Source organism: Poecilia formosa, unplaced genomic scaffold (assembly GCF_000485575.1).
Source record: "Poecilia formosa unplaced genomic scaffold, Poecilia_formosa-5.1.2 Scaffold105, whole genome shotgun sequence".
Taxonomy (NCBI): Eukaryota; Metazoa; Chordata; class Actinopteri; order Cyprinodontiformes; family Poeciliidae; genus Poecilia; species Poecilia formosa.
The window spans coordinates 81,067-98,605 of NW_006800044.1; the positions used below are offsets into that span (position 1 = coordinate 81,067).

Below are 17,539 nucleotides of genomic sequence, written 5' to 3' on the forward strand. Positions count from 1 at the left end.
AGCAAGCAAGCAGAATATAAGGCAGAAGAGCAAAACCAGCACACACTGTTTCAGCAGTACCTGGTTCTATCCAGGTTTCTCTTTGCGTTTCTTGTACCATCCGTCTCTCTTCAATTTCCGCCTTGTAATCTTCTGAAACTTCAACCACTGAGACAAACTGCCCTTCATCCATCTGGACTTCCTTCATTGCTACTGATAAATGGAACCAGTGGAAGATTTTCTCACTGTTTCATCAACAAGCAGCAATACAGTACAGAACAGCATTGTTCATTTGCAAAAACAACATACACCGTTTTAACAGTACCTGGTTCTACATATTTGGTTTCTGTTGGAGGCCCCGCCAGCAACACAAACCAGTCATCCACCCTTTCCACGAGTGCTGGTTGTTGCAGGATCCATGGTTGTTCCTCTTCTCCTACCTGTCTCTTCACCACTGATCTTAAATATGTGCTCTCATCTACAGCAGTGAAAAATCAAGAGGGTAAAGACGCAAAGAAATTGTAATGTGTTCTGCAGGCCAAAAGCAGCAAAAGTCCACACGAGGTTGTTCCCGCAAGAAACTTCTCATGCAACCTTCTAATCCACAAAGGAGCACAATAGCAGAGAGCACAAATGCAATTCAAAGAACAGTAGTAGTAGTTGGTAAATGTATTAATATTTCCCACAAGACGGCCATCTCTTGCAAACTGGTTAGAACATTAGAAAGATTAGTCGAAGGTCAAAATGGCTCACAGAGTAACATACTGTACCTGATGGGCTGAAAACTGGAGGGCGGTAAAAAAGCAGGTGCCATTCATCCTCATTTTCTTCCTCAACTGGATTTCCAAAATGAAGCCTCTCTGTGACCTCTCTCTCGGTCTGTTTTTCTAACATCCCATTTGACTCCCCGCTCTCATCCACAATCATCACCCTCTTCCCGTCCCTGTGCTCAACCTTCTGCATAATCACAACAGAAGTGGCCCCAGAAACATCTGAAGACTCAAACTTTTGCTGTACATCTTCCTGCCATTCCTTCTGTATCTCTCGTACCTTAGTCCTCAGACTCCCATCTAACTGATTCAGCTCGTTTTCCTCTTCAGGTACCAAGCCTTTTAAAAACACAGCTTTAATTTGTTCTTCTAGTTCATCCACTTCATCCTCATCTGTCTCAATCGTCTTCATAAATCTCTGTAAAACCACCTGATCCAAATCCCCCTCTTCTGCTCTTAACCTTTCAACCTCTTCTTGCCCCAGTTGCTCTTCGATGATCCTCTGAATCCTCTCTGACACCTCACCCGCTTCCTGTAGTCTTTCCTCCAAGTCCCTCACTTTTCTCAGTTTCCCTTCCAGATCTTCGATCTCTGTCAATGTGTCTATTAAGGCCACAGACTTCTGCAGTCTCTCAATGACTTGCTCGGTAGTCTCTTCTTGTTTGACCACTGATGTGACAAGCTCCTCCAAACGGATCTGGGACTGGATTTCACGAGAGGCTGAGAAGAGCAAAAAGATCAATCAAACACCTAACTAATCTAGAACATATGGCAGGCTGTTAAGTTTTATTAAGTAAATTTGAAAAAGTTAATAATTCCCCCAAACAACTCACACAAAATATTTTCTTCAGACTCAGATAAGAACCGACCAAAGTATAGGAACCAGTCATCCTGCTGGTATGGTGCAGGTTTATGTAGCGGGTCCGGAGAGGAGGAGTATCCAGAGCTGGGTTTGGCTGGCACCAGAGATAATAATAATGATGTGCTACAATCAGTTAACGGTTCTTTTTTATTTGTGCAAAACAGTAGCATGCTTACTTCAGCTTTTCATACCGAGGGAATCTAATAACAACCCATTTATAAACATTTTGAACAGCTGCATTGTGATTAATATAGAAAACGATAGAAATGCGGATGGGCATCTATAGTGAAGGTACCTTGGTGTTCCACAAAATCAAAAGTCTCCACAGTGGCTACAGCAGGTTGACGATACAGAAGGTCAGACCACTCGCCTTCCTTTAGGTACTGCTGTTGCTGTTCACTGATAATTTGAGAGCCACCATCTATGGTCTCAGTGCCCTGCCAGGTCACAGACTGTTCTTCCTCCCTGGACTGAGAGGAAGTCTGCTCAGACTCCCCTCTGGCTGTGAAGAGATGGTGCGGTGACTGAAGTTACATAATGATTCTGCAGAACAGATGACGACTGTTGTGGATGCTTCATGGTGCTTCAAGCAGGCTTTTAGCCTAGTTAGGTGCAAGCATTGTTTTTGTTTTTTTTTTTACCTTTGGACTCTCTCTATTGCAAGTCCAAAAAGATGAGGTTAGTGCCAGCAAGATGAAAAATGCAACTCATCTTCTAGAACAAGAGCAAAACGGCTTATTATTATACCTTGGACAACCTCAGTTAAAGAATGCTGCTGCAGAAGTGATGAGTGAGTTATTCAGTTAGGAGGCAATATGAGGTGAAAGCCATTTGTGAGATAAAGAACTCCACTTTAAAATGAGGAAGCGCAATTTCAACACTGGAAATGACTCCGACAGAGAAACAAAACAGGAAGTCGGAATATTTTTGTTCCTTTTACCATGCAGAGCAATCAAAAATAACTGAGCCTTGTTACTGAACGTCCAAAATTGGTCGTAGTTACCAAGTTGAAGAGCTGCATTTTTAAAATATTAAAGCAATAAAACCAAATGAAAATGTGAAGGCATGTTGATAAAAGCGATGATGCTGAAAGCAATTAGCGAGAAACCAGCAATGTGTCCGCCTCATGTGCATCCTGGTACCTGGAAATTCCACAGAAGGCTGGCCAGAGAATGACCTATCATCAGTCTCAGATCTGCATGATTCAGAGAGTTGCTGCAGAAACTGGAGAGTCTCATCTCCAGCTGCAAGTGTAAAACAAGTCAGAATGTTACTTATCAACCTTTAAGCTTATAGCAAGAAACTATTTCAGACACACACTTTACCCTACCTCCGTCCAAGTTACGCGACAGCCTCTTGCTTGCAGAACGTGTGAATCGAGGCGCTGGGCGGTCGATCATGGAGCTCGCCTGCCGGGTCTGGGCTTGAGTACGGCCGCTGTACCGGAACTTGGAACCCAAGACAAGAAAACGACGGGACGATGGAGGCTCCACTGATGGAACCCTGAGAAAAAGACATTTTTTTTTTATTCTTAAAATAATCCGAATCAAAAAATATATACATCATTAAATTGTATGAGCTGTAAAGGAGTTTATATATTAACTTTCCATTAATATATAAAATTCCTTAAAACATTTATTTTAGCCATGACCTTTGTAGCTTACACTCTTTCTGGAGGCCGTCAGTGACTGACAATTTGACACCCATAACTTCCATTTCTCTACTAAAGATGATTTAACTTGGTCTTAAGATATTATAATTTTACTGAGAAAGAATTTCAACAGCTGTAAGCCAGATTCTCTATAAGAAACAGTTATAAATCCTTGAAATATATCATCCTCAGTGTAATGAATGCATAAATGAGTTTAACTTTTCAAAATATAATTTCAACTATTTTATTGCGATGCAACAAAATGTTAAAGGCTTAGACTTGGACAATGAGTATTTAGCTTTCCCTAAATACTCATCAACATGAGTCTTAAATTACTTTGGCTTGTAAGCCTACTTTCTATCTAGAGTATACAGAGAAGCTGAGAATTATCCTTTGTTGCCAGGCAAAGCAGTGGAGAGAAACTTTTCTCTACCTGAAGAAAGTATGATGCTCAACGCAAACTTTCCAAAGTTTCTTTGAGGCTTTGTAGTTGGGCAGCTTGAAGCCAATTGTGCTCTCATACTGCTCTTGCTGCAGGGGAAGAAACAAATCAAAATCAAGAGACATCACCTGCAACCGATGGCAAAAATCATTTTGATGTTAACTGAAATAAAGTTTACATTCATGTGTGCATCTCAAAAGTATATGCCTCTGTGGATACTTAAGCCTCAACTTCAACACAACAAATACATACTTAATTAAAATAATCGGATTTTAGTTCAACAATATGATAACCAGTTTAATTGTAATGGTGAAAAAATGAATGAGAAAACTAACACAGTTAACCACGTGGATCGAATAAATTAAGGTTCTGGCTAAGAATAAGTATAAATGTTGTCATCAGACTTAAAATCAAAATGACTGCCTGAGGTTTACCTCCGACGCTCTGATTTTGATAAAGAAGCTGCTCCGTTTGTAAGAAATTTTAAGCACTTTGGGCCATGGGAAACGATTGATCCTCAGCTTGTCCTTGTAAACCATCAGACCACTGGAGCAAACACCCAGTGTGATGTCAACACCATCAAGATCCTGCACGCAAGAAGAAAAATGTCAATAAGTATCGTGGCATGAGCTCTTGGTATTTTCAGAAAACAGTCACAAGGGGGCACTCTTTCTTTCCTAATTAATGTTGTCGAGGTCATGCGGTTTGAAATGTTATAATCCTTTCATTTTTATCTCAGAGGGTTAAGCCATCAATTTTGTTATTAAATCTTAATGATGCAAAACGTGACTACTGCCGCAAAATATTACCAAGATTCTTAAACATGAAAAAGGGAAGGTAGAAAAACCTCTGTCACAAGTTTATTTCCAAAGCATTACAACAAACTGGAAAAACTTTTTAAAAATGTTAAAGAATTTGGAAAATTACCCACCTTGGCTTGGTGCAGGTCAACTCCGTACATTGCAAGTTTCTTGGCATTTTCCAGAAACAGCAAATCTGCTTGGGCTGGACTCATTGACCTTCACATGAAAAGAGAAACATTTTCAAAGACGACTCATTCAAAGGTTAAACAAAAATGTTTACCGTTCAATTGAGCAAAAACAAGCTTACTCATACTTAATAACCACAATAAAAATGATCTGCTGACAAATTTCTATTTTTTATTTTTTTTAAAATCATTGTCCATGGCCTTTAATGACCTGTAAGTGCGGTGCAGCTCCATCACTTTCTCCTCCAGCTCCTTGCTCTGTCCGGGTGCCAGGTTCAGATCTTTAACGTAGTCTGTCCCGTGAACCTCCGGGTCATATTCTCCCAGCTCGGACTGGGCCGTGTAGGAGCCCAGCAGGGACAGGGTGACAAAGGAGCAAGGAAGAACACCTTGCAGAATGTCCTTCCTGAGCTGGAGACACAGGAAATATCTGCGAAAGAAAGAAAAAGACAAGTTAAGATATTTACACGGGAAAACAGTGTTTTCAAACAACAACGAAAAATGAAAACAAAAAAATTAGCCGATAGAGACAGTCCATCACTTTTGAGGTGATGTTCTGTTTAAGAGTTTATAAGGAAATAATATCTTTCTTCCAGTAAATATCGCATGACACTTTTGTTCAGAATAAATTCAGGTGAGTTAGTCCCAGAAGTTGAAGCCATCAGCTAAATTGATAAAAGTCAACACTGATATGTTTCTTATGTCTTAAAACAGCAACAATGTAATTAAAAAAAAATAAAAAAAAACATCAGCAGTTTAAGCTAATTTTAAGACCTGTCAAATTATTGTCACATTTAAATTGGGTGGTTATTTACACAGACATCAATGGTATGTTAATAGGTTTGTTCATCTCTGGTCTGTGACTGATAGATGCGCATCTTGGCACACTGCCAAGGATCTGGCTCCTTTGTAAATTCATGGATTAAAAAAAAAGAAAAACTAAATGAGACAAGACAATTTACCCTTCAATAACAATGTACAATATTTATTATAGAGCATACACCGTCCTATACGATGTGAGTTGTGGTGAAAATTTGTTTCAAGCAAAGCTGAATTAGTGGTGAACACAAATGCCCATTTTGGTCGTCCGAACATCAAATATACCTAAACATGCATTGATACACAGAGTGGACTTGGTCTTTCTCATTTTAGCTCTTGGGGGTATAGCCTATCAGTTCAGAGAAAAGTGGATTGGCTGCTTTGCAAATGCCAGCCAGTAGCATGTCAAACAACACTGTGTGATGGTATTTCAAGTTTTTAGATATTCTTCTTCACAGCTGCTCTACCAGCTGTGAAAAGCTGGTAGAGCAGACTTTTACAGCTGTCATGAAAAGCTGCTCTAACCAGCTTTATTGCATCTTGCAATGCAACTTAGTGAATCTCAACATCCCTAGTTTGTTGTTTTTCTACATGGGATACTAACGTCGGAGTCACCACCAAAGATATTCATGTGTGAAACATGTACTGAGGAGGGAACATTTAAACATAATTGCTGTTTCTTTTTTTCTACTTACACATTGCTTACGTTTTTTTTTTATCAGACATTTACTAAATTTCATCAATATGTTTGGTGGTGCACCTAATTCTACCTCATTATCCTTTATGAACAATCATTATTCACATATCCAAACTTTTTGTTGGTGCTGATGTCTATTTCTTTAAATTTAGCTTTGCAACAAAAAGACAAAAAATAAAAACCATATGAGAACCAAATGACCCTTTAAAGGCTCTTATAATTAGCATTTGCATAGACAATTAGGATGTTTTTGAGATTGTAGTTGTTTAAGATGGCAGAAGTCCAACAACCTGTTAGCCGAATCTCTATCAACTGATCCGGATTTGCACTAAAAGAAGATGCTAAGAAAGTTATCTACTGTAGGTAAGATATCAGGTTGCAAATAACCTTTCAACAGAGCCTCAGTTCAAAGATCATGAACCGTCCCTTTAATATCATCCCTCTCCGATCGACTTCTGAAAGACCCGACCCCGGATGAAGCGGAAGAAAATGGATGGATGGACTTTTCGTTGAAGTTACATAACTTCAACGAAAAAGTTAAAGTTGTACAACTTGAACTTGTTCATTAAAGTTGTACATTTGCATATACCTGGTGAGGTCTTCTGTAAGCTGCGCTGGATCAGGAGGGTAGAACTTCACATTAAATGTAAACTCATAGACGCCACCTGACACCTGTTTCCGGATCTCTTTGACGGGCTCCAACCATGTCTGTAAGTGAGGATGAAACAGCCACAAGTCTCAGCTCAGTGTCTTCATCTGTTTTTATTAATCAAATAAAAATGTTGCTCACCTTGCTGGTTGGGGTTTCCCAGATCGCCAGGCCAAAGTAATCCTTCTCCAGGAGGTTGACATGGTCACACACTTTAGTTAAAAGCTCCTGACCTTTAGCATGCTTCTATTGGTGTGGACATAACAGAGATTCTTCAGTCTGTATACCCATACAGCATTACGTAAGCATTAGTGAACAAGGTATAAATTGGTGTTTTTCTTACATCAAGTTCACACTCAAACAGAGTGTCATCCAGTAAAGTGACTTTGCATTGCATGACTTTTGGACGTTTGGGGCCTTTAGCCTCCTCAGCTTTCTTTTCTGTCTTCTTTTGTTTTGGAGGTTTCTCTTTCTTTGTCTTCTCTTTTGTTTTTTCTTCTCCTTTGGTCACCTCCTGCTGTTCTGTTGGCTCCTCCTTCTTTTCTGTGCCCTCCTTTATTTCTTCTTCTACTTTGGGCTCTTTCTTTATCTCCAGTTCTTCCTTTTGCTCCTCTGGAGCAGGCTGATTGGTTTACATGTGGAAACATGTGAAAAAGCATGTCAAATTTGGTCAGACTTTACAAAACGTGCCCTGTGAATGGAAAACATTTACTTCATAATTACATTTCCCAATGAGAAACCAGATTTTTATAATAAACATAATCATCAGTGGATGAATAAAGTTGTTTACTGATATCTAAATAGCCGCCAATTTAACATGACTTAACATGGGGCTGTATGCTACATTGTGCTTTTGGAGTGGGCAAGTTACCACTATTTTAAAAAGGTCTTAAAAACGTAACATATCAATGTATTCATGACAGAAAAAAAAGATTAAGATGTACTCTGATGTTTTTTTTCTAATTTAAAACATAAAAGTAATTACTCTGACTGCTGCTAAAATAACACTGATTATTACTTTGCAGGGATAACAAGAATCAGATTCTTGTTATGTTCAGGCAAGAACATTTTAACATTTGGTAAATTTACTGGCACAAAGTAAGCCTTTTATTGGTTCTTTTTTTACTGGCTGCTTAGAGTCTCAAGGTTGAAAACTAAAACAAAAATGCATAGCAACAGGTGGGGGAGGGGCAGAGTTGTGCTACTCCATACAGACTAGTAAGGTCTATCACCCTTTCTGGCATCTCATTTAAAACTGTGTGTCTGAAAATGTCTGCAGTTTTGGAGCCATGACTTTTAAAACCTTGGTATAACTTGGTACCAGTAATCCCCCCATGCTTCCACCCAGTGCCTCCTCCTGATTGTTCTGCTCCACATTTAAGGTTTGAGGAACATTGATGTTTCCTGTGAGGCTGGTGTTTTTCATGGGTTTTATGGATGTGCGCGTTAACATTAACTATGCCGCAGGAGCTCAGTGACAATCGGGCTCTCAGGTTTGTCTCACCTGTGTCTCAGCGCTGCTTACCGACTGGTGATCTCCAGCCTGTTCTGTGTCCAGCTCAAGTTTTAGTTCTGGCTCTGGAGCCGCAATTGGCGCTTTCACTTGTTCCTCACTTGGCTTGTTCTCCTCTTTGTCCTCCTTCTTTCCTTTGTTCTTTCCCTTCTCCCTTTTCTTTCCCTTTTCTTCTTCCTTCTGCTGCTTTTCTTCTGTCTTTTCCTCCTCTTTCTCTGTCGTCTCCAAGTGTTTCACGTTTTCCTCTTGTTTCTCCTCTTTTGGTTTGTCCTCTTCTTTCTTTTTTCCCTGATCTTTAGCTTTTTCGTCCTCCTTCTTTTTTGTCTTTTCCTCTTTAGTTTTTTCTTCGTCCTTTTTTGTTTTCTCTTCTTTTGCTTTTTCCTCCTCCTTCTTCTTTGTCTTTTCCTCTTTAGCTTTTTCCTCCTCCTTCTTTTTAGCCTTTTCCTCTTCTTTCTTTTTCAACTTTTCAGCCTCTCTGGCTTTTTCCTCTTCTCTTTTTTTTGCTTTCTCCTCTTCTCTCTTTCTTACCCTCTCTTCTTCCTCTGCTTTTCTTTTTGCTTTTTCCTCTTCTTTTTTCTTCAGCTTTTCCTCCTTTTCTTTTTTCTTAGCTTCCTTCTTATCTACCTTGCCTTCTTCTTTCTTTCCAGCTTCTGTCCCCTTCTCTTTAATCTGAGTGGTCTGCTTCTTTTCTTCTTTTGTCTCTGGTTTTGCTTCCTCCTTTTCAACAGTTGTCTTTATCTTCTCATCCTTGTGCTCCTCTGGCTTATCGGGCTTTTCTTCCTCCTTTTTTGTCTCGTCCTTTTTCACTTTGCCTTCATCCTTTTCCTCTGCTTTCTTCTTCGCTTCTTTCTTTTTCTTTTTACTGCCTTTCTTCTCAACCTTTTCTTCTACCTTGTTTTTCTCCTCTTTTTGCTCTATTTTCTCTTCTTCTTTCTTTTTAACTTCTTTGACTTCTGATTTTTCCTCTACTATTTTGGACTCATTGTCCTCACTCTTCACCTCTTCCACCTTCTCTTCTTCAGCGCTGTCAGCCTTCTCTTTGTCTGCCTTCTCGTCACTGGCTCTCTCAGCCTCAGAGCCCTCACCGTCCGAGCACTGAGAGCGCCGCTTAAGGAAGGAGGAGAAGAGGCGTGAGAGGCCTTTGCCGGCAGAGGTCCTGGTACGAGGTTTGAGCTGCTCCTCCTCTGGGGAGGTAGCTACGTCCGCAGGCCCAGGCTCAGCAGCCTGCTCCTGGGCCTTGTTGCTCGACTGCTCCCCCTCCTGCTCAGTAGCGGTCGTTTCCTGCTGTACAGGTTCAGCTTCTGGTGGCGCGCGGCTGCTCTTCTGCTTGCCCTCAGTGTCGGCCTCGTTCACAGCACTTGCCTCTGTTGTCATGGTAGCCACTGGGAAGGAGAACAGAGGGGAGTCAGAGATTGAAAAAGGTCACAGTGCAGCACGGTGTGTGACACTACAGTGGATGGTAATTACTAAAGTGCAACAAACAAGATATTACAGCTATATGAGGAAAACTTACACAAGTGTTCTGAATAGAGGTGCAACAAAGAAAACAAAACTGGCTGATGACTGATATGCTGGTCCGTAACCAAAAATTCAATCTGGTTAAAAGCTACAGCCGAGTTTCACTGACAACAACACTCTTCAGTGTGGAGATTGTTACTTAGTGAAGACCAACAGTATGACATTTCCAGTGTTACTGAGTTGTTTTAAAAAAAAAGTCAAAAGGATCACAGAAAGGAAGCTGCATCTTACTAAAGCATCTTGGCAGCACATTCCTGGCTGCTTCAACACAAAGTTAGCCTTCTGCAGGTAACAGGAAGATGTTCCATCAGTAATTACTATGAGCAGTGCTGCTATCTACTCTAAATGGATCTTATCGGACAAAATTTTACTTGATTTATTATATTTTGGGTGCGATAAAAAAAGTTCAAGCGATATTTTGTTTCATAAAGTAAATTAAATAACTGGGTTTATTTGTACATATATATTTGTCCCAGCCTGTATGTTCTCAGAGAAGCAGATTACCTCTTTAACTTTGGGCTGTTTTTGAGAAGCCATTGTTTTAAATTACAATAAACATTTTTTTTTCGATGCTCAATTAAAAGAATTACAAAAAAAAAAGAAAAGGAAAATATTTTTTACTGAAAATTCTTAAACAGAAATATAAATCCACTGAAATTTAGCTGCTCAAACCTTGATGAATCGGTGACTGAGGACATGCTAAGAAAAATCTCGCTCAATCATGCTCTAGAATTCAATTTAAGTGAATAAAACCCTGTTTTAGATCCAATTTCAATTCATTTTGGTTCTAATTTCCAGGTGGGCCAGTCGACGATCAGTCCAAAATATTTATTAGCACCCCTCTGCTGGTATATGTTATCAATGTGACTAATAAAACCAGAAGCACACATAAAATGGCTAAAAGAAAATAGACTTTGTTAAACTTGCATCTATTAATAGTCAGAGCAATATCAACTGAAACAGTGTGAAACAAAACTCAAGTTTATCAACACAAGGATGGTCCATCTAGAAAATAAAAAAGCTCACAGAGATGAGAACTCTGGGAAAAACTTCAGTTTCATTTCATTTTACAGCAGAAGCTGAATTAATTTTTAAATCTTTAAATCTGTGCCAGTGTGTATGGATGGTGCCATGTATAGATATATTCATCACGCACCAGACATATGTTGCTATTAAATTAAATTTACCCAGAAACTCTAGTCTCCTTTCATCTACACTGCTGTTCAAATAAATGACATCAAATTTCATTACAGACTTTTTTTAGGCAAATATGAAGCAAACTGTGACCCATAATTTACAATGTAGCACTGACACATGCACAGCCCATCAGCTCATCACACAATAGGCCTCCTTGTTGGAGACTGAGCCAACATGGAGTTCTGATGGCCTATCACGGACTCATTAAATCGCCCAAACACAAAGAAGGTATTCTGCTCAAGATCTGCCTATTAGCGCCGCCTGGCTCATCTTCAGCAGGCATGGCTGGCTCTTTCTATCGCAACACACCCATTCTGTTCTGGGAAACAAATGCTCTGTATACAGTAACAAAGCATTCAAAGTACCTAGATGATATTTTTGTACAAAACAATGACATACAGAGGTGTGGAAAAGTCTTTGGCCCATCGCAGATGTCTTCCGTATTTGCTTTTATGTCACATTTAAATGTTTCAGATCAATCAATAATCTCAATCGGATTTAAGTCCAGACTTTGACTAGGCCACCCATTCAGCGTTGGACTTGTTGGTGGGCTTCGGATCCTTGTTCTGCTGCGTAGATAAGGCATGTTTGAGCTTATGGTCACACACTGACAGTAACTGTCTTCTTAAGAATGTTTTTGTTCTGTTTGTTACAGCAAGTTCTCCAAAACCTCAAGTATCAAAACTAACACATAATATAAAACCAAATAAATAATTCTCCAGAGAACTTTTTAATAATCGGTCTCATTGGTTCTATGAGTGAATCACAGTTTTATGAGCCAACAATCTGCAGAGGGTTGATGTGCTTTGAAGATTCATAAAAATGAGTCAGACTTGATATTTTTAAAAACTTGCTGATTAAATTACCCAGCAGGCTAACAAACTGCAGATATTACACAACTACCCAATGTTTCTGTTGAGTGATATATATATATATATATATATATATATATATATATATATATAAATGTTACAGGGCCTCCACTGTATAATCGATTCGCTTTGATATGACAGACAATTATCGTGTCTCGCCACTGTCTAACTGGTGAATAATGCTTTTGTCTCCGATACGTCCTATGAAGAGGTGTGGGGGATAGCAGACAAGGCCGATCCTCCAGATGTACAGGGCCGCCCAAAATGGTGCATCCCAGATCTCTACACCATACACTTCCCACTGGCTCTCCAGGACAGGAGGAGGAGGGGGGCACTCAAACAGACCAAATCCTCTTTAGCCCTCCCATTGTTTGCGTCCAGTGACCAATAACTGTGCCGCACTCTATTACTAATCCACTCTGCCCTTCCCCCAACAGGACCCCTCACCACCACCTCCACTCCATGGGTCTGTTCCCTGGGTCACCACGCACACACAAACGCGCACACCTTTATGCATCGATGCCCACGGCCTCCTGCGGGCGTCTTAATGCTCCGTCATCTCAATTCTGAGTGTCAGGAAACAGACACGCTCCTAATGGACCAGCTGAGCTTGTGTCTGCTGCCTCCTCCATTTTGTGTTAGCCCATCTAACATCTCTGCTGTCGGCCAGCTGAGCAGGGCCGACCCACGTCAGGACCGACGTTAGACGACGGTGACGGCGCAGGGTTTCCCAATGCACCATCAATCTTTCGTAATGTGACAAATAACACCCGTACTTTAATGGGAGGGGAAGGAGTAGTAATGAAATGTCATATTTTTTGAAGAAAAACGACAGACCTCAATAACACACAATTAGAGCCTGTAATAAGATGAATAATAGATGAAGTAGGCCACCCTCCAAGCAAGAGTGAGCTCACAGAGAGCCTGATCAGATGCAAGCACAAAGACTAGAGATCCTCAGTGATTTGATTTTTAGGTTATTATTCAGTTTAACTGGGTGTTTCTTTTTTCATTTATGTAAAATCTAAGCATTTGTTTTCAATCAAAGTTTAGTTGTAGAGCCATTTTAACAGAAACCAGTGTAACACAAAGAGCTTTGCTTAAAAACAGATGGAGGAACATTAAAAAAAATAAAAAATACTAGAAACGTCAACGTTTTTTGTATTTGTTTTTTTTATCATAATGGAAATAAGTTTAAAAAAGGAATTGTGGACTGGTAATTATGCAATGAGAGATCAAATAGAAACAATAAGAATGTATAAAGACATGAAAAACCTAAAACATAAACCATAGACAATACACATAAAAACAAAACAAAAAAAAATATCTAAATCTAAAATAATGGCAAGTAAAATATGATAAAATATATAAGTTTGGAAATAAAAGTAACTGACTTTGTCAGTTACTGATAAACCAATTGCCAAATAAACTTAATGTTTTTGTTTTTTTTAAACCCAACAGAGGTGTTTTGTCTTGCGTAAGGAAACCAAAACCATAAATTGATACACTTCAGGTCTCAGTTATACATTGTGCATCAAAATCAGAGGGGAGTGGGGGGAGAGGAAGAAGAGCTTGCAGATAGAGGAGGAGGCAACAGTTTAAAAATAGCTACATGTGCCCAAGATGCTGGGACTCATTAGTTGGCCCAGCTCATATCTATTTTTGTTCACGCCTTGCTTCACATAACACGCATATGCACATGTGCGAACATGTGTGCACAGAGGCAAGAGCTCACACAGCATTTTACATCCTCATTTTAAAGAGAGCTGAAACTGATCCATTCTTTTGCACATGTGTGCTACTCTTTCCTAAAATAACCTGGTCACATATTAGAAGGAGTTCTCAATAAAATAGTACATAGGAGTGAACATAAAGAAAGCATGTTTCCTGGATACTGAGAGCAGGCTTAAGGAATTAGAAGGAGTTTAGAGTTAATCAGCCCTCAAGTGACCAAGTGAGATTATCTTCTTCTACCTGCCTGCAATATCCATCTCACTGTCTCCATCGAATCTTTTTGTCTGCCTTTGCAAGTGTGTGTGTGATGAAAATAGTGACACGTTGTGCTGATTCATGGTTTTATGAGAAGCCCCACCTACCTGGCGGGGAAAAAAAAAATATGCAGTAATGTAACTCAAGAGTAAGATGCCAGCCTCAGGCCCCTCTTAGTAAACACAGAATGCAGGCCAGCGTATAAAGGTGGACTCTGCAACAAACTAATGGCATGTTCTGTCAACACCCAACCTTGGCTTGCAACATCATAACTAGACTTCTTCGGGTTTAAGAAAAGGTTCATTGTAAGTGATGTAAATATATTCAGTTGCACCTGGGCAATGTACATGCACCAGGTTGATAGAGTTATATTACAAAATTAAAAAAAAAAAGTACACTAGTTTTGACGCAGCGAAAACAAATCTCAGACTTTCTTTTCTTTGTGATTAGCCTGCCGATCAATGTAGCTTATCACCGTCAGCTTGGTACATTGTAGCCACAGCTGGGACAGGCTGACAGAAGAGAAGCTGCCATTCAATCGGCTCCACTGAGCCATCTGACCAGTACCAAGAGGGAAGGCTTTGCCCAAGGACACATCGGGAAAGTGACTGAGACAGACAGAACTGGGATATGAACCGTCAATCCACCGGTTACAGGATGAACCACTGCTGCTCCTTTTCCCATTGACTGTTGTTCTGATCCACAACTAAGCCTATTGGCGCATTAAATTATGAGAGATTATCGAGCCTGATAAAATGAAAATATGCAAGTGGCCTCCAGCTGGAAGATAAAAATCGCATTTTCAAGTAACTTTTTGAAAATTATTTAATTGCTTTATTCATTGGCTGTCAAAAAGGTATGAAGTGCTTAAATAGGCTTAGGTTGCTATAATGTTCACACTGCATAATAACCTTCAGTTGAAATAGCACCAAGTATTAAATAAAAATGGTCTAACATTAATCACTGCAGATAATCACCAGTCCCCCTTGTGACTCAGCAAGGACAATCGTTTTCAGATAAAGGCTAGATAGATGGATGATTAACATGATCTAATTTCTTTTAAAGGAAACAATACTCAGACTTCAGCCAACTGTAGTTTTAAATCACTGTAGTGCTTTTTTGGCAGCCAAATATGCCTGTCCATCTTGCAAGCGTGGGGGAAATGTAGTAGCTTTGTTTCAACCAACTGAGTGACAATGCACAGCAACATGTAGGGGAGGGGCAGCCAATTGCCATATCGACTTTTTATTGCGAATCCATATTAAAATGAAAATGTTTTGACACCTTAGTGTGGCTTGTCCCCAAGAAAGCTTTGAACTGAAGAATGGTTCGGACAGATAAGCCTCGCAGAAAGGAACCTTTTCGCATGCCAAACAACCAAAATTGCAAAAATACAAACTAGTACAGAGGCAGAATAACCAGATCACTTCAAAAATGTGTAGAAAAAGATTTCACATCCAAGAGTAATGCACAGCACACATCTTCTATAAACTGAAGACAGAAATCTTTGCCCAGGTCTTTGTCTCAAAATGATCAATACACACAGATGGTCTGTGAGCCGGATGTTGTAACATGAAACGGCATGGGAAAAGAATGAAGCAGCATGATTGATTTAGTGTGGCTTCACTGAAAGCAATTTAAAAGCCATTCTGAGCATCAAACTCAGCCAAAAGTGCAATCAGCTAATAGCAGAGACATAAATAAATTTGAACATTAGTGAAAGATCTTAAAAGCAGAGCTCAAAGGAAGGTGCCTCATGAACTTGGCGCCCAGCTTAAATTCACGTTTTCCATTCAGAAAGAAGAATAGTACTGAATGATGTGTGGATTTCTTTCCTGTTCGGATCTGCACACAGAACAGAGCAGTATGCCTAACTGTACGAATGCATCATAACTCCCAAAAGAGGATTACACCAGCAAGCCCTTCTGGGACCTTAATGACCTCACTCTGTCACAGCAGAGCCGAAAACATTGTTCAACATCGCCTCAGGTGCTTCCTGTGTGTCTACACCACCACTGCTTCACCAACAGGAGATCCTACCAGGGCGTCATCACTAGTGTTTTTTTAGGTTCCGTTTACTTCTGTTGTTTATTAAAAAAAAAAAACTAATTAAAAAAAAAACTAATAAAAAACTTCCTAGTCCTGCAGCATTAACTCTGCCTCATCCCCCCATGCGTCACATCTGCAGCTCCTCACGAAAGATTATCTGACTATATATATTCAGCCGTATCATCGATGGAGATGAGGCTTATTGGATGAGATGCTGTTGAGCACGTTAAATGTAGGGAGGGCAACCAACACAATCTTCACAAACTCCCGCCCTTTTTTTCAGCTGAGGTGGGTATTTTTAACCCCCTGCATTCCTCAGGGAGGCAAAAGCAAGGCAGGTCAAGCAGAAAGAAAGTAAATGCAAAGCATCACTGTAACAGTGGGAGGGGGAAACACCCAAATAACATCTGAACATTGTGGACGCACATCACACATACAAGTGTATTATTTCCATGTAGTGCATTTCTATAGATTAATGTCATCTTCATTTTACAAGACAAACGCATCTAATTCATGTCCAGCAATAAACCAGTCTAGTCATATGTGAGAGTCAAACTTAACAACACAAATTCCTTCATCATATATCATTAGAATTCTTAAATATTATTAATTTAAAGATTAATTTAAAGGATAAAACATTAGCTTCCGGCTGATGTCTTATCCAAGTATGTACACTGTACGTAAAAATAACTGGTTGTTTTGCAGGTTATTGGTGTTCCAAAGGCATCAACAGGGAATGCACCAATATACTTAACGGGATTTTAAAAGTGCATACTAACCATTTATGTTGTTAGCAAACTGAGTCTTCTTTAAATTTTCGTGTTTATGTTCATTCATTTTTATACACACAACTCGCACATGCAAAAACAAAAACAACACCGCTGCCTCCGCCAGGAGGGACTACTTTTAATTAAAGATGCTGCAAGAAGACTGCTGCGGGGGTCTATACCCGAACGAAATAGGTTATATAACTTTAATTGCTCTAAATATTTTTTAAAGATGTCTGAATATGTCGTGACAGAGTCTAAAAAGCATCGTTTTTCCGCAACTTCTTCTTTTTTTTTCTGAATTAAAGTGCAACATAGTAGCGGGGCTGTGTCGGACGAACGTGCGCCGGGGTATTTAAAAAAAAAAAAAATCTGTTTACGAAAAAAATGGCGCCGAACGCACAACAAAACAAACACCCATTCAAACGCACCCACCGAACACCTTAAATTGGGCTTACCTACTCTGAGTTTAGCATCAAGGGAGACAAAAAAAAAAGGGCCCAAAAATATCCGATAATTTCCCGGTATATATTCCTGACGTTCAGGGGAGTAACAATGTTTCGCAGCGACACATGCTTTGTTGTGCTGAAGGTGTCCTGATGCTCGTAAAGGGGCGGAGTCTCTGGCTCAGCCAGAGCAGCCTCAGCTCTAGACAGAAGATGGGCACAAGTTTCATGCAATCCTGTATATGCCAATGAATGTCAGTCGGTGCTGCAGGATTCCAGTTTGAAAAGAAAAGCAATCGATACTCTCAAGGGCTGTTTGAAATAGTCGTGT

The 17,539-nt window shown here is 39.8% G+C and overlaps 2 protein-coding genes across 10 annotated transcripts in view; both read right to left on the minus strand.

The window, feature by feature from the left end:
* LOC103143080 (titin homolog) overlaps nt 1-8,697 on the minus strand; it is a 24,053-nt gene extending 15,356 nt beyond the window's left edge. For 5 of the 9 annotated variants that reach the window (XM_016675014.1, XM_016675013.1, XM_016675015.1 and 2 more), the window contains exons 1-15: nt 8,362-8,696; nt 7,201-7,479; nt 6,999-7,103; nt 6,798-6,916; nt 4,904-5,122; nt 4,636-4,723; nt 4,139-4,291; nt 3,696-3,793; nt 2,942-3,114; nt 2,754-2,855; nt 1,907-2,113; nt 1,583-1,705; nt 750-1,469; nt 305-457; nt 61-192 (exon numbers count right to left, since the gene is read on the minus strand). In XM_016675014.1, coding sequence (XP_016530500.1) covers nt 61-192; nt 305-457; nt 750-1,469; nt 1,583-1,705; nt 1,907-2,113; nt 2,754-2,855; nt 2,942-3,114; nt 3,696-3,793; nt 4,139-4,291; nt 4,636-4,723; nt 4,904-5,122; nt 6,798-6,916; nt 6,999-7,103; nt 7,201-7,254 — 2,446 coding nt within the window. In that variant the 5' untranslated portion in view covers nt 7,255-7,479; nt 8,362-8,696. Of the gene's footprint in view, nt 1-60; nt 193-304; nt 458-749; nt 1,470-1,582; nt 1,706-1,906; nt 2,114-2,753; nt 2,856-2,941; nt 3,115-3,695; nt 3,794-4,138; nt 4,292-4,635; nt 4,724-4,903; nt 5,123-6,797; nt 6,917-6,998; nt 7,104-7,200; nt 7,480-8,361 lie in introns of all 9 variants that reach the window. The other 4 variants (XM_016675012.1, XM_016675011.1, XM_016675010.1 and 1 more) reach the window with 4 other exon arrangements.
* On the minus strand, nt 7,443-16,847 carry LOC103143180 (nucleolar protein 58-like). The gene is made up of 3 exons (XM_016675006.1): nt 16,775-16,847; nt 8,906-9,752; nt 7,443-7,479 (listed from the first exon to the last, which is right to left on the minus strand). Exons 1-3 carry the CDS (start codon nt 16,830-16,832, stop codon nt 7,443-7,445), a joined length of 942 nt encoding a protein of 313 aa, XP_016530492.1. The 5' UTR covers nt 16,833-16,847.
* Between the last annotated feature and the right edge of the window lie 692 nt (nt 16,848-17,539).

Coding starts and splice junctions, on each gene's coding strand:
- LOC103143180 (XM_016675006.1), bottom strand. CDS start 16,832: ATGAATGAACATAAACACGAAAATTTAAAGAAGACTCAGTTTGCTAAC. Junction 9,753..16,774: donor GTTTGCTAACAACATAAATG/GTTAGTATGCAC, acceptor TCTCCTTCCCAG/TGGCTACCATGACAACAGAG. Junction 7,480..8,905: donor AAAAGAAAAGCAGAGGAAGA/AGAGAGGGTAAG, acceptor TAAACCAATCAG/CCTGCTCCAGAGGAGCAAAA.